We start from the raw sequence: 20,398 nt of genomic DNA on the forward strand, positions 1-20,398 counted from the left end.
CCATGGACTTTCATTGGGGTTGGGTTTTGAGGGTTGTGTTTTGAGAAAATCACATACTTTGTTTTAAACTAGTTGCACAATTTTCGATTGAAAAAAAAATGGTTTCATGATTCATGGCCTGCAGCTTTGCTCATTCCAATATATTTCACGCAGACTAGCAATGCTGAATTTTAACTCATATGTGTATTTACCTGCCCAGGTGTGTGAACATAAAAAAATTCAGTTATACATGGGAAGTTTTTTAATTAATTGGAGTTTAAAAAATATAGTGCACTCAGTAATGGTATCAAATAAGGATTTTTATTACCATAAACAACAACATTACACCATTTCATCTTGCCAGTGCACCCGTCCTACATCAGAAATAAAGTAGGCCGCAAATTTGTCCCTCATTTGGCCAACTTCAACGGATGACCTGAGAGTGTGCTGAGTGAATTCAGGCAATGGGTTAGGAGCATCATCGTCCAGTTCAAAGGTCGGGTGCTCTTTAGCCATCACAAAGTTATGTAGAACCACACAGGCCTTCACCACCTCATCTACTGTTTCAAGTTTAAGATTAATGGCCGTGCCCAGAATTCGCCATCTGGAAACAAGAATCCCAAAAGCACACTCGACAGTTCTTCTGGCCCTGGTCAGCCTGTAATTAAATATTTTTTTGGTGTGGTCCAAGTCCCGGCTGGAGTAGGGTTTCAGTAAGTTTCCGCACATTTGAAAAGCCTCATCGCCAACCATTACAAAGGGCAGTGGCGGAGCTTCGGTGTGAGGAAGAGGCCGTGGCATAGGGAAATTAAATTGGTTGCCATACAACCTCCGGCCCATGTCTGAGTTTTTAAAAGCCTGCGAGTCATTACCACGGCCAAATGCTCCAATGTCCACTGCTACAAACATACATCCGGCATCCGCAATTGCAATGAGTACTATTGAAAAGTACTTTTTGTAATTATAGTACTCAGATCCCGTTCTTTGGGGTTTGATGATCCGTATGTGTTTCCCATCAACAGCTCCCAAACAGTTGGGAAAATTGCATACTGTCCAGAATTTGTCAGCAATTTCCATCCACTTTTCAGCGGTGGGCAGGGGCATAAATTCTGGGCAAAGAACATTCCAGAGAGCCCGGCAGGTGTCAGCAACAATTCCAGACAAGGTAGAGATTCCAATACGGTACTGGAAGTGTAGTGAGGATAGGGTTTCTCCAGTCGCCAGGAATCTGTGAACAGACAAAGAAGTAAAATTAATATTTATGTATATTATTTTTAAAAACTATAAAATAAGATATTAGTACATTCACGAAAACTAATTACCCAAGGTTTTGAATACTAAATTTCCAAAAAAAAACATCAGACCACACCCCTTTGTTTTTAAAACATACCGTAATGTCACCAGTAGCCGTTCCTCAGGAGGAATCGCACGACGGAGCTGTGTGTCCTGTCTCCGGATGGATTGTTGGACACGAGCAAGCAAATCCATGAAACTTTCGTGGGACATCCGGATATAATCATTAAATTTCTCCGGGTTTGCACGTAGCTCGCTGTAGAGGGTGTGGTATGCCCCACGGCTCTCCCGGAGTTCAACAATCGGATGTATCCACATACGCCGCCGTCTTCGCTGCCTCTCTCTCTTCCTTTGTTCATGGCAAGCAACTGCATACGCCTGAGCCATCGCGATGTCCAAATCCAAGTTGAAGTGAAAACTCTTCCAGCGCAGATCCATGGTCACGAGAAGAATCAAGCAAATGTGAAGAATACTGTAGACAAGGTCTATATATATTAACATACCACACCCACAATGAAGTCCCATTGGTCTTGTGTGTTGTTGAATGGTTGTATTTTCTTTTTTGTGGGGTTTTTCCAAAATCTGTAAAAAAACGCAAACGCACAAAAAACGCATACAAACGCGCAAAAACGCTGCGTTTTTTTCCTGCATGCGCATTAAAATGCTGGAAAAAAACGCAGCGTTTGTATGCATTTGTATGCGTTTTTTTAATGCGTTTTTTTGCGGGAAAAACGCGCTGCAAAAAAAAGCAAGTGTGAAACTAGCCTAAGCAATGACTTTCTCTTTACCCTGCTGCTCTTGAGATAGGACAGCTCCTAACCCAGTATTGCTAGCATCAGTGTGCAGGTTAAAAGGTCAATCATAGTCTGAGACCACGCTGGAAGATGGAAGATAGAAGAAAAGGACCTGAGCTGAGTGGGTTGAAGATTGTGACTTGTGGACTGTGATTGGGATTGGGATTGCCAGATTCCCAGAAAGTGACTTGCAAAACTACAAGAAGGCGGCCATCAGGATGGAGGAGTATGGCGCCAAAATGGACTGTCTGGATCAACTAAGCCGGGCCTTCCCCTGGGGGAAGCGGTGTACATCAAGTGACAAGCGCCCCTTCCCTCTGAGCGCTGGAGATTGGGTGCAGGGGCCGACAGAGGCCCCACCCTGGATCGGGAGTGACACTGGTAAACAGGCTGGGTGCGGCTGTCTAGCGCCATTGAGCTCCAAGACATCGGACATGATGCGACGCTGCAGCTGCCATGGCCTTGGATGTGTGGAGTGGAGATGGCAATGGAAGATCGAGGTCCATAGAGTCACCTGTGCCTTTGAGCCCACCCAGCAGGAGGAGGCCGGTGACGTCTTGGAGACTACGGTCGCTCAGATGCCCCTGTTCCTGGAGGAGTTGCGGAGCAACCAGAAGGAAGCCGCGGCTCCGGGGAAGGTGAGTGTCTCCCCGCCTCAGCCAACGGCACCGCAGGCAGCCCCTGCCTCTCCGCCCCATACGAGCAAAAAGCCAAAGGCCACTGACATCGATCCCCAGCCTCCAAACCCAGCTTCCCCCTGTCCTACTTTACCAGCTCAAGGGGGTGCCAGGCCCAAGATGCGTGCCTCTGAGCCTCAGCCTCCCTGCCCGGCCTCCCCTCAACCAGCGTCCTCGGCTCCCGATGGACCTGCGGCCTACGCGGGGCCATTTGTTTGGTTGCTGACATCATCTCCCAAAAGAAGGCCAAGGAGCGGAAAGTCTGGGCACTGCTGCATGAAAGGGAAAGGCTGCCATGCCTGCTACGGACAGCTCGCTTACACAAATGTTGAACGAGGCTACGGATTCATCAAGGAAACAGAGACTGGCCACAAAGTCCACCTCAATGCGGCCTCCATTAAGCATGTAAGGGCCCTGTGGAAGGGGACTGGGTATCCTTTTATAAAGAGTACTGTCCCCTTGGCTACTATGCGGTGGCTGTGATCATATACCCGAAAGAGTACGGAACTCCGTAAAGGGGAGGCAGACTCCTGGGTATCAGGCACTAAGGACACTCGTGGCCCAGGGACTGCCAGATATCCTGGGGACTCCATGGCTGTGGAGTTCCCTTCTGCCAGCAGAGAAAATCGGCCATCAGGAGATGGCCTGGAGCACCGCTGCAGCAAACGGACTACCGGGACTGCTGTGCGCTGTTGCACAGCATGGGGACTGTTCCACGTCCCCTCGGGGGTAAGAAACCATGTCTCCTGATGCGGCAGGGATGTATGGGGTTGCTTCCCGCAAAGGAAGAGGGAGCACTAATGCTTGAAAATGTTTTGGGAAATAAATGATAACCAATGTTGAAAGATATTTAATGTATATTGTGATAAAACACTCCGGGATCGCCTTTGCTGGGGTCAAAGGTCACGTGCGTTCAGCATAAAACTCAGGCGCAGAGCTGGGATTCGGGTATAACTGACACTGGGTCAGGTTTATTAAAGGTGAAAGCAATGCATAAAGAAATAAAACATAAAACAAATCCTTGCCTGTCCGGCACTAACTAAACAAAGTACAACCTAACTACCAACTGCCGGGCTTCTCCCGTCCAGCCAAACCACAGTTCCAGTGGTCACTGCTTTCACTCACGTGTGTCTCTCACACAGACAGGCTCTCTGTGTTCCCAGGCTGAGACACTCACACAACCACCTGGCATCCTTTTATATCCACCTCCCATTATTCGTTAGTAAGCAGGTGCGATACTGACCAGACTAGGCCACATAGGAAAGGAATCTGGGCGAGATATACCTGCCCTCATCCACTATTCCCACATGATTCTCACATATCCCCCCCCTCTGCTCAGACCACTCCGGTCGAGCAATGACAACCGCCAAACAGTGCACTCGGGACAGGGCATCTGCATTCCCCATCTGTACCCCTGGGCGGTGCTCCACCGTAAAAGTGTAGGCCTGCAGGGCAAGGAACCACCGGGTCACCCGGCTATTCCGTTCCTTGTTCAAGTGCATCCACTTGAGAGGGGCATGGTCCGTGATCAGCCTGAACTTTCGGCCCACCAGGTAATATTTGAGGGCCTCTAGAGCCCACTTAATGGCGAGGCACTCTTTTTCTATGACTGCATACCTTTGCTCATGTTTATTCAGCTTCCTGCTGAGATAGAGGACTGGGTGTTCCACTCAGTCCCTCACTTGTGAGAGTACGGCCCCGATACCGGTATCAGAGGCATCCGTTTGTACCACAAACTCGCTGCGGAAGTCCGGAGTCACCAGTACGGGCTGAGAGCAAAGTGCCCGTTTTAGGCTATGGAAGGCTTCTTCAGCCGCTAAACTCCATTTAATCATGACGGAGTCTTTTCCTTTTGTAAGATCCGTCAGGGGGGTAGCGATGGCTGCAAAATTGGGTATGAACCGGCGATAATAGCCGGCGATCTCCAGGAAGGCTTGCACCTGCTTCTTGTTGACAGGTTGTGGCCAGTCCTGAACCGCCTGAATCTTATCAACCTGGGGTTTAACAACACCCCTCCCAATTACATACCCCAAATACCGGGCTTCTTCTAGCCCAATATGACATTTCTTGGGGTTCGCGGTTAGACCTGCCTCCCACAGGTCGTCAATCACAGCTTGTACTTTCTGGAGATGAGTCTCCCAGTCCAAGCTGTAAATGACAATGTCATCCAAATAGGCCGAAGCGTACTGCCTATGCGGCCTCAGGACTCGATCCATCAGTCTCTGGAAGGTCGCCGGTGCTCCGTGCAGTCCAAACGGCATATACACATTCTGAAATAGACCTTCCGGCGTAGCAAATGCCGTCTTTTCTCTGGCAGCCTCCGCCAGAGGGATCTGCCAATACCCCTTTGTTAGGTCTAGGGTCGTAATATACCGGGCATTTCCTAACCGATCTATTAACTCGTCGACCCGGGGCATAGGATAGGCATCAAATTTTGAGACCGCATTCAGTTTCCTGAAGTCATTGCAGAACCGGATTGTGCCGTCCGGTTTAGGAATTAACACAATCGGGCTGGACCAAGCACTGTGCGATTCCTCAATGACACCTAACTCTAACATTGCTTTCACTTCTCGGGAAACGGCTTCACGGCGCGCTTCCGGAATTCTGTAGGGTTTCACGTGAACCGTGACACCAGGTTCCGTTACGATGTCATGTTTTATTAGCGTAGTCTGCCCGGGTTTTTCTGAGAAAAACTTTTGGTTGTGAAGTAGAAACTGCCTGACCTCAGTCTTTTGCCGCTCCGAGAGAGTCTCTGCAACCCGTACCTCCGGTACAGTATGCGAGCAGACGGGACGGGCCAGCTCTGCTGACAAGGCAGACCGATCTTTCCAGGGTTTTATCAGATTTACATGATAAATCTGTTCAGGTTTCCGTTTACCTGCCTGGTATACTTTGTAGTTTACTTCACCAACTCTTTCCTTAATCTCAAAGGGGCCCTGCCACTTTGAACTTACTGTCCACCGTGGGGACCAGGATCAACACCCTATATCTGGGTGCAAACGTACGGATCTTGGCGCCCCTATCATAGATTCTTTGTTGGGCTCCTTGCGCCTGCATCATGTGTTGTTTGACTATAGGCATAACAGCCGCAATACTGTCCTGCATTTGTGTGACGTGATCTATCACCGTTTTAAACGGAGTGACCTGACCCTCCCAGGTTTCTTTTGCAACGTCTAACAGTCCGCGAGGACGTCGGGCGTACAATAACTCGAAATGCAAGAAACCCGTGGAAGACTGGGGCACTTCCCTGATGGCAAAAAGCAAATACGGAAGTAAATAGTCCCAGTTCTTCCCATCCTTGTCTATCGCCTTTCTCAGCATCTGCTTCAGAGTTTTATTGAACCGTTCGACCAACCCGTCTGTTTGAGGGTGATACACGGATGTGCGTAACGGTTCAATTTGTAACAATCGGCAGAGCTCCTTCATTACCCTGGACATAAAGGGGGTCCCCTGGTCGGTGAGTATCTGTTTTGGTATACCGACCCGACTAAACACATGCACCAGTTCCTTGGCGATCGTCTTGGTGGCCGTGTTACGCAAAGGTATGGCCTCCGGGTAACGAGTGGCATAATCCAAGAGGACCAGGATATGTTGGTGTCCACGTGCAGACCGTGGAAGGGGCCCAACTAAATCCATCCCAATCCTCTCAAACGGGACTTCAATAATAGGTAGGGGTACCAAACGGCTACAGAACCGGGGCTTAGGTGCAGAGGCTTGGCAGTCAGGACAAGACTCACAATATACACGAACATCGTGATGCATGCCTGGCCAAACAAAACAGTGTAATATCCTTTCGGTGGTTTTCTGGACACCTAGGTGCCCTCCCATCACATGGCCGTGGGCCAGGTCCAGCACCTGCCGCCGGTAGGGTTTTGGCATGACTAATAGTTGCACCAGGTCTTCCCCCTTTTTCTCTATCTGATAGAGTAAATCATTCTCCAGAACCATGTAAGGATATGCCAGCCTAGAGCCAGGTTCTACGGGTACCCCATTTATCACTTTTACATTTGTCCTAGCCTGAGAAAGGGTAGGATCCTTTATTTGCTCGCTTTGGAAGTCATCTTTCTGAACTTCTAAATCCGGCAAACGGGGAGGGGGACGGCTGTCGGCCTCCTCCTCTTCCCCAGCCTCCTCCGTATCACCCGCCATGACTGAAAACGGGAACTGTAGGTCATTTACAGCAGACTCATCCGGGGAGACCTCTTCCAGGGGTTCGGGACCCACCCGCACCCTGGGAGAAGAATCATGTACACTATAACCCTGGGGCATCAACTGATTCTCCCACAATTGCCAGAAGTGGGGAAAATCCCGGCCCAGGATAACATCATGCAATAACGCCGGGACGAGTCCCACTTTATGTTGCACAGACCCATAGGAAGTAGTAATGCATATAACCGTGGTGAGGTACGAACAGGTGTCTCCATGCACACACGTTACAGAAAATTTGTCTGATGGTCCAGTCGGGACTGCCACCAGACTGGCCTTCACCAGAGTCACCACACTTCCCGAGTCTAACAATGCCACTACATTTTTGCCATCAACAGTTAAATCACACAAGTGTTTTTCCACATCCTTTTGACCGGCATTCACACTCACTACCCGTGCAACCATAGACATGCGGTTTATAGAGTCTGTGACGTCGCACTGCATGGGTTCAGTAGTGACCGGACAGTTCGCAGCAATATGTCCCATCTCTTGGCAGCGGAAACACCTAACGGGCCCCTTGCTTAGATCATAGTTCATTACTCTCGGCCTCACAGTGCGGGCAGTCCCGTTTTCCTCCCCCACTGTCTTAGGGATTTTTCCATCTCCCCTACTCCCTGGAACAGTCTTACCGGTTCCACGTGGAGACGATGAAGAACGAGGTTGGTTAGCGTCGTCTCGGAGTCCTTCCGCCACGGAGTAACGTTCAACCAGATCGACCAGTTGATCTGCCGTCGTAGGATTTCCATGGCTTACCCACTTCCTCAGGGCTGGCGGTAGAGCTCTCAGGTACTTCTCCAGGACGACTCTCTGGATGATCTCTGGTGCCGTCAGCACCTCGGGTTGTAGCCACTTCTTCGTCACGTGGATCACGTCGAACCTCTGTGACCGCGGTGGTTTATCCGGCTGATAAGTCCATTGATGCACTCTCTGTGCACGGACAGCGGTCGTCACTCCCAGCCGGGCCAAGATCTCGGTTTTCAATTTGTCAAAGTCCTGCGCAGCTTCAGGTTCCAAGTCATAATATGCCTTTTGGGCCTCACCGGAAAGAAACGGGGCAATCAGGCCGGCCCATCGTGCCTTTGGCCATTTTTCTCGCACCGCCGTCCGTTCAAACATGGTCAGGTATGCCTCGACGTCATCTTCGGTCGTCATCTTCTGCCAGTACCGACTCACGTGAATCACTCTCGACTCGGCTTCCAGGTTAACCTCATGTAGGCTTGCCAAGCGCTGCGCCACCTGCTGGAGAAGCGAACGATCGGTAGCTGTCATGTCCACCAACTCCTTCAGCTGGGCCATCATCACCCGATTAGCTTCTTGCTGGACGGCGGTGGACTGTACCAGCGCTTTCACCACGTCCTCCATACTCATGCTTGCAACGTGATGCCCGCGTTCTCCACCACAATGTGTTAAAACACTCCGGGATCGCCTTTGCTGGGGTCAAAGGTCACGTGCGTTCAGCATAAAACTCAGGCGCAGAGCTGGGATTCGGGTATAACTGACACTGGGTCAGGTTTATTAAAGGTGAAAGCAATGCATAAAGAAATAAAACATAAAACAAATCCTTGCCTGTCCGGCACTAACTAAACAAAGTACAACCTAACTACCAACTGCCGGGCTTCTCCCGTCCAGCCAAACCACAGTTCCAGTGGTCACTGCTTTCACTCACGTGTGTCTCTCACACAGACAGGCTCTCTGTGTTCCCAGGCTGAGACACTCACACAACCACCTGGCATCCTTTTATATCCACCTCCCATTATTCATTAGCAAGCAGGTGCGATACTGACCAGACTAGGCCACATAGGAAAGGAATCTGGGCGAGATATACCTGCCCTCATCCACTATTCCCACATGATTCTCACAATATGTTGAAGAAAATAGTTTAACCCCTTAGTGACAGAGCCATTTTGCAGCTTAATGACCAGGCCAATCTTTACAATTCTGACCACTGTCACTTTATGAGGTTATAACTCTGGAATTCTTTAACGGATCCCGCTGATTCTGAGACTGTTTTTCGTGACATATTGTACTTCATGTTAGTGGTAAAATATCTTCGATATGACTTGTGTTTATTTATGAAAAAACAGAAATATGGCAAAATTTATGTCACATAAATTTCTTAATAAATAACATTTCCCACATGTCTACTTTACATCAGCAGAATTTTGGAAACAAATTTTTTTTTGTTAGGAAATTATAATGGTTAAAAGTTGACCAGTGATTTCTCATTTTTACAACAAAATTTACAAAACCATTTTTTTAGGGACCACATATTTAAAGTCATTTTGAGGGGTGTACATGACAAAAAATACCCAAAAGTGACACCATTCTAAAACCTAGACCCCTGAAGGTGCTCAAAACCACTTTCAAGAAGTTTATTAACCCTTTACGTGCTTCACAGGAACTAAAGCAATGTGGAAGGAAAAAATTAACATTTAACTTTTTTTTGCAAAAAAATTTACTTCAGAACCAATTTTTTTTATTCTCACAAGCGTTAAAAGCGAAAGTGAACCACAAAATTTGTTGTGCAATTTATCCTGAATATGACTCAATACCCCATGTGTGGGGGTTAACCACTTTTTTGGCGCACGGCAGAACTCGCAAGGGAAGGAGCGCCGTTTGACTTTTTCAACGCAGAATTGGCTGGAATTGAGATCGGATGCCATGTTACATTCGGAGAGCCCCTAATGTGCCTAAACAGTGGAAACCCCAAACAAGTGACCCCATTTTGTAAACTAGACCTTTTAGGGAACTTATCTAGATATGTGGTGAGCACTTTGAACCTCCAAGTGCTTCACAGAAGTTTATAATGTAGAGCCGTGAAAATAAAAAATCATTTTTTTCCTCAAAAATGATTTTTCAGCCTGCTATTTTTTATTTTCCTAAGGGTAACAGGAGAAATTGGACCACAAAAGTTGTTGTGCAATTTGTCCTGAGTACGCTGATACCCCATATGGGGAGGGGAACCACTGTTTGGGCACATGGGAGACCTTGGAAGGGAAGTAGTGCCATTTTGGAATGCAGACTTTGATGGCATGTTCTGCGGGCATCATGTTGCATTTGCAGAGCCCCTGATGTGCCTAAACAGTATAAACCCCCTACAAGTGACCCAATTTTGGAAACTAGACACCCCAAGGAGCTTATCTAGATGTGTGGTGAGCACTTTGAACCCCCAAGTGCTTCACAAAAGTTTATAACACAGAGCTGTGAAAATAAAAAATCTTTTTTTTCCACAAAAGTGATTTTTTAGCCCCCAATTTTTTTATTTTCCCAAGGGTAACAGGAGAAATTAGATCCCAATGTTGGTAAATAGTGGAAACCCCTCAATTCTTGCTCCAACCCTAACCCCAACACACCCCTAACCCTAATCCCAACCCTAACCCTAATCCCAGCCCTAATTTCTAACCCTAATTCTAACCCTAATCCTAATTCTAACCCTAACCCTAGCCCTAACCCTAATTCCAACCCTAACCCTAATTTCAACCCTAACCCTAATTCTAACCCTAACCCTAACTCTAGCCCTAACCCTAGCCCTATCCCTAACCCTAACCCTAAAAAATTTTTCTTTATTTCATTATGATTGCCTAACTAAGGGGGTGATAAATGGGAGAGTTATTTACTATTTTTTTTATTTTGATCACTATAATAGCTTATCGCAGTGATTTAAATGAGGGAAGAAGGAATGGAATCTGCCAGCCAGAGACTGCAGATTCGCGGCAGGCGCACTGAGCATGCGCCCGCCATTTTCTTCCAGATCCATGATGGCGGCGCCCACCAGAGGAGTCAAGAGGGACCCAGGACCACCGGGAGAAGATCCAGGACCACCGGGAGCTGCCGGGGGTGATCAGTGACCTTATTTCTCTCTCCTCTCGTGTGCAATCACATCAGAGGAGAGAGAAATTAAATGCAAAATCGCGCTCACCATTCTGGATCCAAGATGGCGGTGCCCAATGAGGAGGCAGGAGGGACCCAGGACCACCGGGAGAGAATCCAAAACCACCGGGAGGCACCGGGGGATCGGGGACCCTATTTCTCTCTCCTCTGCTGTGCAATCATATCAGAGGAGAGAGAAATTAAATGGAAAATCGCGTCTTTTTTTTTGCTATCGCCATTATAGGGTTAATAATGGCGATCAAAAAGCGGGGTGGGTAAAAACCAACCCGATTCATGTTCTCTGGGGTCTCAGCTACCCCTGGCACCTGAGACCCCGGAGAAAATCTGGCGCTAGAAGGCGCTATTTACTTACTCCACAGCGCCGTGAATTCACGGGGCCGTGGTTTAAGTACCCTTAACTACCGCCGTTAAAAGGTGTATCAGCGGTCGTTAAGGGGTTAAGTGTTATAATTATTAAATGTGGTAAAATGTTGAAACTATGTATATTTAAAAATTGCAGAAGCTAAAAATGTTATACGGATAAAATTGTTCGAAAAGGTCCAAGATGTGAATATTTAGGAAAATGCCTGCTATTATAAAATGTAAAAGAAGGTATATGATGGTTTGTGGTTTGGAACAGACAACGGTCCACAGGTCAGGTCCTCAGTGGGAAATGCCCAAAAAGGAGGGGGCAAAACGGTGACCTGGTAGGCCCCATGACAGCCTCGGTCATTTCGCCCCTCGAACTAATAAATGTTTCTAGAAGCATGGAAGGGTGGAGGAGAGCACCCGTTGAGGAGTCTGGATGGTCCTACACCAAAGATGGGCATTGGAAGTGTAAGATATGTGGGGGAGAGTACCTGTCGAGGAGTCCGGGTGGTCCTACCCCAATGAATGAGAAATTGTCATATAGGCACAAGCGCCTGTGGGCAGCCGTCAGCTAATCTAAGCTTAATTGCTCCCGGCTCTGCCCAGCACCCCGTGTAGAGCTAAAGTGCTTTGAGCTCTGCTCGGTAACCGGCCACACAGACAAATGCAAGTGGGAAGGTACAAAAAAACAAAAGTCACAGGATTGTCAGGGACGACAATGGTCAAAGGACGGGGATGTAGGGGAATGGACTGATACGTGGACCTGTCTGATGAAAAAAAGGCAAATGTAAAATGTGCAGTGTACAATGCTTTACTGTAACTTGTATATATGTGTGGGGAAAGCAGCTAGAATTAGTTAGAGACCGTGAAGTACCGAGTTTTGGCCACTAGAGGGAGACACAGGACAGTGAGCAAAGGACCTAAGAGCAGCTGAAGCTAGGAAACGCAAAGTCATGGTGGGCAGAGTTACGGGGACTGAGAAGGGGAATTCCAGGGAAAGGGAATAAAAGGAGGGAGAGTCCCAGGGTTAGAGTCTGTCAGTCGGGGGGTGGCCCTGACAGGACAGCTGCACACAGAGGACCCCTGGGGTACCGGACGGCTTGACACCAAAGAGGTAGTAGGTGTCACAGCAGACGTACAGGCTCAACCAGGGGAAGCGCAGTGGCCGGTGACTTAGACAGGCGCAGTGAAATAACATAGAGTGCCGTTGCATCGGGAAAAGGAGAAGGAGGAGGTGACAGGTACCCAGGCCAGTGTGCAGGAGCTGTTGTATTGCTGTGGATGTCAGAGAAGACACCCAATAAAGAGGACCTGATTGAACTCCCATCTGCTTTTGACTCCAGTCTTTTTCACGCAACGAGAAGGGACCACCCCCCCAGTCGGCCCACGATCCTACAACTGCATCCCGCAACCTGCTTACACCTGTACTTGCAACTGTATCTGCAGTAGAATCAATTTTATTCTCAATGTACTGTATTGCAGGCATCTGGGGTGAGAAAAATGCCCCCTGGTGGTACGTAACTGCTGGGTGTTTAACTGGCTCAGTGCAGACATAAGTAGATTCCCTTAGGATACAGATGGATCTGTCCTTAAGTTGAGCAAAGTCCATGTAAAGTCAATATAAATGCATAATAATAATAATAATAATAATGTGAGGGTTTTGCAACGACATCATGCGCAGTTGAGCCTTACTGGAATCAGACAAAAGGCCCTCAATGAACTGCTCTTTCAGCATTTTGTTCTCATTTATTACACTGTCTGGATCAATTTATTTAATGGCCCGCAGCGCCTCATGCAGGTTAAGGGCATAATCTCTAACAGTGTCCTGTGATTTTTGTCAGCAGCTGAAAAATTGTATCTTTATTTCTGAAGCAGTTCAGGTGTCAAAAAGTATCCCTTAGTCTAGCAAAAACGTCTTTTACAGTCTTTTTATCAGTCGTTGGCCAAGATTTAACTTCTCTCTGGGCAGCGCCGCTGAGCTGACTTGTAAGTATACTGACTTTCTACTCCTCTGACATAGGGTAGGTTTCAAACAGGCTGCAAAGCTTCTCCTTGATGTCACTTAAGGTGTACGATTCACCTGTGTACTGTGGCAGCCATGCTGCACCGGGTATATAAGGCATTGTTAACGGCAATATGGAAGCCGCAGCTGCAGCACCTTGAGCGTCCCACTAGTTAACTCTTGCAGGGGTGTGACTCACCACTCCGGCTGCTGCAGATCGTTGCTCCTTTAGGATCCTGGGTGGCCAGAGTCTCGAGCGGTGTGTGCCAGTAATGGTCCACCCTCCGCGATTCCTGTCACTGCACGCACGGTGACCAGGACTTTCTCTCTACCGCAGGAACTTGAAACAACAGTTCTTTAGAAATGCTAGGGTCTTTAGGCACACGGTATCCTGTTCATGTCTCCATGTCTCTTGTATCAGCAAGAGCGGGGTACTCAGGTTTCTGGGCAGCGTTGGATTCTGGGGGTCACAGGTTTGGCGGCCATGCCCGGAGCCTATGCTCCAGGGACAGTGAAACAGGGATTAAAAATAAAAATTTAAAAAAAATAGAAAAAAGAATTTGTGATGGCAGTTGGAGTGTTCGGCTGTAAGATGGCCGACACTGCAGATGATCCCTTGGTTTGGTGATGATGGCAGTGCAGAGGTTTAACTCCCCTCCAACTATAGCTGGTCCCCAGGGATAGTGATAGAAGTAGATGGTGCAGAGTAATAAGGCAGGAGACAAGGAAAGTCACTTTACCATTTACTGAAGTCCAGATACAGCTTCAAAGGATGGACTACAACTCTCATCAGGTATACAGTCTGCTCTGCACAATGGGAATTATCTCTCTGCTGTGTTTCAGTATAATCTCCCTACTGCTCTAATCCCTCCTGGGACAAAGGTTTCCTGGAGTCTGAAACTTCCAGTACAGCCAAGTATTCACGGTGTTTTCTCCCCCGGCAGCGTGAATACTTTATGAACAAAGTGTTTGTTCTTAGACAAACTCTGACTGATTCTCTGTTGCTTTGGAGCCCCTGGGAAAACACTTCACTTCTGGTTATGAAAACCACACAGCATCTCAGCTTACCACTCAACTCTTGAAGTCTGGATAACCTAGTGGCTGAATCCCTGATCCTTTTCAGCACTGTCCTTGGATGAAGCACATGTCTCTCCTCCCTGAACATTCTCCATTTTCTTTCCCACTGTCCCTTCACAGACTATGTCCCTTCCCTCCCAGTTAGGGTATCTGTGCAAAGCTCTAAGCTTCAGGCAGAGTTAGGGAGCAGGGTAAATTATGTGAACAGCTGTCCCCAGCAGAGAAAGCATAACTCCCATTATTTGCAATACACATATAAAATAACAGGGCTAAGCAACAGCACATGTGAAAAAGATTTGAGTATACTAATAGATCACAGACTGAATATGAGTCAACAGTGTGATGCAGCAGCAAAAAAGGCAAATGCAATTCTAGGATGTATTAACAGAAGCATACAGTCTAGATCAAGTGAAGTCATTATTGCACTCTACTCCTCTTTGGTCAGACCTCATCTGGAATATTGTGTCTAGTTTTGGGCACCACATTTTAAAAAAGACATCAACAAACTGGAGCAAGTTCTGAAAAGAGCGACCAGAATGGTGACCGGTTTGCAAACCCTGTCTTATGAGGAAAGGTTGCAGGATTTGGGAATGTTTAGTTTGCAAAAGAGAAGACTGAGAGGAGACTTAATAGCTGTCTACAAATATCTAAAGGGCTGTCACATTGTAGAAGGATCATCTTTATTCTCATTTGCACAAGGAAAGACTAGAAGCAATGGGATGAAACTGAATGGGAGGAGACACAGATTAGATATTAGAAAAAACTTTTTGACAGTTAGAGTGATCAATGAGTGGAACAGGCTGCCACGAGAAGTGGTGAGTTCTCCTTCAATGGAAGTCTTCAAACAGAGGCTGGACAAACATCTGACTGGGATGATTTAGCGAATCCTGCTTTGAGCAGGGGGTTGGACCAGATGGCCCAGGAGGTCCCTTCCAACTCTACGATTCTATGATTCTAGTACACATGTGACCATTTTGTGGTGACACAGACACAGGGCGTCACCATAGTAAAGAAAGAAAAATCACGAAAACCATAAAAACCCTGTAAAAAAATTCCGGCCATCAAAACAACACAAATTGCTTCAGGAAAGCAATGCCAGAAATCCTGACACGTCATCTACTTGAAAACTTGAAAAGGATGTCCTGTTCACATTTTTTATTCTGTTTTCACAGCACTGAATAATAATGACAAACTGCTAGTGGTTTAACAGGAATCTGTCAGCAGGGTTTTGCCATGTAACCTTAGAGCAGCATAATGTAGGGGCTGAGACCCAGAGAGGTCCGGCGCCTGCACACTGCAGGACACTGCGCCTGCTAAGGAGCCACGTTGGGAAGCGAAGAAGAGAACGTCACCGTTAGAAGATGGGAGGCGCCGGACTGGACTGCGGCACTCATCGGACCAAAACCGGACCCGGACTGCCCCTGGGTGAGTTTAATATAACTCATTTTTCTTATCTTTCAGATTACATCGGGAGTTTATCTACAGAATTACAGAATGCTGTAGATAAGCCCCTGATGGCGGTGCCGGCAGCTGATAGTCCAAAAAATAGGTGACAGATTCCCTTTAAGCAAAGACAATGAGAAAACATTCCAAAAGGTCCTAAACTTTTGCATAGATTTGTAATTTTTACATTAACCCCTCTCTGGCACCTGACGTACTATCCCGTCCATGAGACCTGGGCTTCCCTGACCATGGACGGGATAGTACGTCATATATTTAATGCGACACTGGGACTGAAGTTGAGGTGATCGCATTAAAATTCCGTTGCCATCTTACCTCTGGGAAGATGGTGTCAGCATCCTGGGGGATGTCCCCGCCTACCCGCACTCGCGATCGCTGTGATTGGCTGCTCAATTCTGTACAGCCAATCGCAGCCTCGCTCTTTAATGTCCCAGCCTAGAATCAAGTACCGATGTACTCGATCCTAGGCTGGTGCCTGGCAACACCAGGCATTGGTGAAAACTTCTCAGATTGTCGAGATCGATGATCACATCGATCGTGCCAATCGCAGGGCACAGCAGCTGTGTTACCGCGCTGTGCCTTGCTGGTGACCTGCCTAGGATCGGTGCTGTAAGAGACCGGTAAAGCCCAGGCATGGCCTGGAGCTGTTGATTGGTGTGATCGATGTAATTGTCGATAGTGCCAATCACAGGGCACAGCTGCGGTGTGACCGCAATGTGACCTGCTGGTGACCTGCTTAGGATCAGAGCTGTGAGCTCTGATCCTAGGCCAGTGCCTAGCAACCCCAGCGTCACCAGGGCCAACTCTGATTGGTGTAATCGATCGTCGATCACATCAGTGACAGATCACAGCAGTGGTATGACCGCTTTGTGACCTGTCTGTGACTGCTCTGCAGGTCCTCACTCTATTTGAGGATTCCTACAGAGCGGTCACACTGCTGGATGTCCTGCTGTGCAGGGCCTTGCGGTGCCACAGAAGCCTGTGACACCACAATCCCTGCTGAAGAAAGTAAGAAGAAAGAGGACAAGACAGAAGAAAGAAGAGAGACTACAACCATAAGTGCTTTGATCCATGATCCCTGCCCAATCTCTCTTCATCCACCCCAATCCCCCATCTTCTTCTCCTTCCCATAACCTTTCCTTTCACCCCCCTCCACCCGCCCTTTGCGCCGCCTCTAGGTGCACATTTAGCAGCCACCGAGCTTTAATTGGTGATAATCAACACTCGTGCTTGATTTTCTATCTCCCCCCTTTGCACCACCTCTGTGTGCACATCCAGCAGCCTCCGAACTTTTATAAGTGACGCAGTTCACTTATCAGAGCTTGTGCCTGCTGTTTTATATTTTTCTCTCACCACCCTTGCGCCACCCCCATGCTCACATGCCATAGCCACCGAACTTTGATAAGTGAAACAGTTCACTCATCAGAGCTCATGCCTGCTGTTTTAGACACTTTTATTTTCGCCATCCCCGTACGCACATCCAGCAGCCGCCAATCTTTTATAAGTGATGCAGTTCACTTATCAGAGCTCATGCCTGCTGTTTTCCTTTTACTTTCATACCCCCCCTTGTGCCACCCTCATGCGCACATCTAGCAGCCGCCAAACTTTGATAAATGACGCAGTTCACTTATCAGAGCACATGCCTGCTGTTTAAGACACTTTTATTTCCACCACCACTGTGCACACATCTAGCAGCTGCCAAACTTTGATAAGTGAAACAGTTCACTCATCAGAGCTCATGCCTGCTATTTTACACTTTTTTTCACAGACATTTTTTTTCTTACTGGTTGTGCTTTTTTCTTTTAGCTTCTTCTTTTCAGACAAAAGTTTGCACCAAACACTATCTCCCACACACAAACAGTTAAAAATAAAGTACTTAACACAAGCAACATATTCATAAAAAAAGTCCCGCCCGTCATGTTCGTCCTAAATGCACTATTCAGTGGAGGACGCATATGCTTTCATTGCCTACGACACTGATAACGAGGGAGAGGATCCCACATTTCTTTACTTTTCAGATTCTTCATCCTCATCTTCTTCCTCCTCATCTTCCTCCTCAGGTCCTGAGAAACCACCACGCACACGATCCAGGACAGAAGATGAGGCAGCGCCCACCATTCAAGAAGATGAACCAGCGCACCCCATTACGGATTCCGTATGGACCTCGCCCCCTGAAAATTATGAGCCACTGATTCCTGATTTTGTGGCAGAATCAGGAATCAAGTTTGACACCACCGGCCTCACAGAAATAAACTTTTTCAAAGTCTTTTTCTTTGAGGATTTTGTTAACCTAAGGAAAGACTTAAATTCCATCAGTACCTGCCCAGCAAGTGGGACAGGTACTGAATTAAACTCTATAAGCTGTGTGAGAGTACCTCAGGGTACACCCACAGGTTTAGAGTTTACAAAGGGAAGGACACCAGGATTGAACCCCCTGAATGTCCCCCTGTCCTGGGAGTAAATGGGAAAATTGTGTGGGATTTGGTGCACCCACTGCTGGATAAAGGTTATCACCTTTACACCGATAACTTTTCTACCAGCATCCCACTCTTCAAATCCATCTCTGTACGAGATACTGCAGCCTGCGGTACTGTCCGCAAAAATCAGAGAGGCCTCCCAAAAACGCTACTTGTGCAGATGCTAAAAAGGTGTCATAGCAGAGTCCAATGGTGGTCAAGTACAAGGACAAGAGAGATGTCCTTTTTTTGACCACCATAAACGTGATGGCTGCACCCTCAGCACTGTATGCAGTACCTCTGCACAGGTCAGCAAACTGGACTGTGTACTGGGGTACAATAACAACATGGGGGGCGTTGATGTTCTTGATCAACTCCTCCAACCGTACAGTGCTTTAGAAAGGCCAAGGTGTGGTACAAAAAGCTTTCCGTGCACATTATACAAATGGCAATGCTCAACGCTTTCCTGCTGTTGTAAGAGGATGAACAAGATCAGGGGTACCTTCCTCCCGCCACTTCTGGAACTACCGAGACTGTCACCAATGTTGCAAGGGGAAGACTTTCAGGTGCGGACTTACCCTTGTTTGCGGGGTGCGGAGGGAAGATAAAAGGCCCTGTGTGCTGGAAAGGGAGCAGAGTCCAGGCTGCAACAACAGAGCACCATGTGAGCGCAGGCAGACCCGACATATCCCCTGTGACCAGGTCCACTGTAAGTGGACAACAGTCTGTCAGTTCCCCGCCATCCTCCATGACAGGAGGTGACTCACCTTTGAAACCAATTACTGTTTTGTGCGCGCAGCTCAGCCAGGTGCAGGTAACTAGGCTGTAACTGTACACACCGCAGATTGGAGCTTTGTTCTGGTGATGCCACGTAGTGGACTAAGCACAGTGTTTAGCATCCTTGGGTACAGAAACCCCCCTCACTCATCATAGACTCTATGCCTGCTTCATGGACTGGATGCCCGTCCTCTACAGATACCTCCGAGACTTCACGTCCCGCTGTTGTCGGTGAAGAACCGAGAAGCTACAATCAAGAAGACTAGAAACTGATAAGTCCATACTTTTTCTTGAACTATCGTTCACCCCTGTTTAACCCCTGCCCAAACTCCCAGTTCTTCTCTATTCTATACCTCCCCCCCGTGCCCTGTCTCTCCCTGCATGGAGAATACATTTATCAATAAATGTGTTAACTCTTGATCTGCCTCTGATCCGTGATGACATCTTGCATACCTGCAGTTTCTATACTGTCACAATGTGCTGGCCACAACCGATATTGCACACCTTCAGTTACAGGAGGTAGTGATTAAGGCACTGATATTTGGCACTCAGGAAGGAGTGGGCCCCAGTACTTCCGAAACTCGTATCGTAGCAGGTCAGCATTTCCCGCGCAACTGGAAAAAAAGGTAGGCTGTAAAAAAGGTGCCAAGTGTGTTATAAAAGGGAATACGCAAGGATACCATTTATCAATGCGACACCTGCCCTGAAAAACCTGGCCTGTGTATGAAAGATTGCTTCAAACTGTACCACACCTCCATGCACTACAAATTTACTTAAATTTACAAAAAGGAAAGAGTAGATTAGTTCCTAAATGGGGGCACATCTAGATAAGTTCCTTGGGAACTCAAAGGATCCTCTAGACCATGTCTTAGGCTGCTCTGCGTACTCACCCTGTAAGCCACACCCCATAAGTAAGGACCATAAAAAGTAGCCCCAAATAAAAAGCCAGTAATTCAGGAACCATACAGCACATTAAAAAAGTAGTATTTTCAGAGGAGTAGGGGGATGAAATAAGAGAAATTAATGGGACATTATTGACCTGGTGACAGGAATTCTATACGTTAAAAAAAATTCCCGTAAGATGATTCTCTCTAATGTTTATGAATATAAAACAAGAAAACATCTACAAGGAATTTTATTCTTAAAATACAAACTGTTTACCACAGACATTGGGAGAAAAATCATTAAAAATACACTACAAAATAGCACCTTGTACTTTGCAGCTCTCTAAGAAGTATGGACCCGTATACACCTTAAAATTAGGAGAAGAGAAAGTCGTTGTCTTATGTGGTTATGATGCCGTAAAAGACGCCCTGGTAAATCATGCAGAAGAATTTTCAGGCAGACCAAAAGTGCCAATTTTTCATGAAATAATTAAAGGACACGGTAAGTATTACAGACTTACACTTATTGTTGGATTAGTTCTTTTTCTTTCTT

General features: G+C 47.3%; 1 protein-coding gene across 1 annotated transcript in view; it reads left to right on the forward strand.

The window, feature by feature from the left end:
- LOC141098585 (cytochrome P450 2K1-like) overlaps positions 1-20,398 on the forward strand; it is a 57,811-nt gene that overhangs the window by 14,727 nt on the left and 22,686 nt on the right. Inside the window, exon 3 of the mRNA XM_073586495.1 lies at positions 20,185-20,347. Within this exon, the coding sequence (XP_073442596.1) occupies positions 20,185-20,347 (163 nt within the window). The remainder of the gene's footprint in view (positions 1-20,184; positions 20,348-20,398) is intronic.

Source organism: Dendrobates tinctorius, unplaced genomic scaffold (genome assembly GCF_039654945.1).
Source record: "Dendrobates tinctorius isolate UK_male_01 unplaced genomic scaffold, ASM3965494v1 ptg000093l, whole genome shotgun sequence".
In the NCBI taxonomy this organism is placed as follows: domain Eukaryota; kingdom Metazoa; phylum Chordata; class Amphibia; order Anura; family Dendrobatidae; genus Dendrobates; species Dendrobates tinctorius.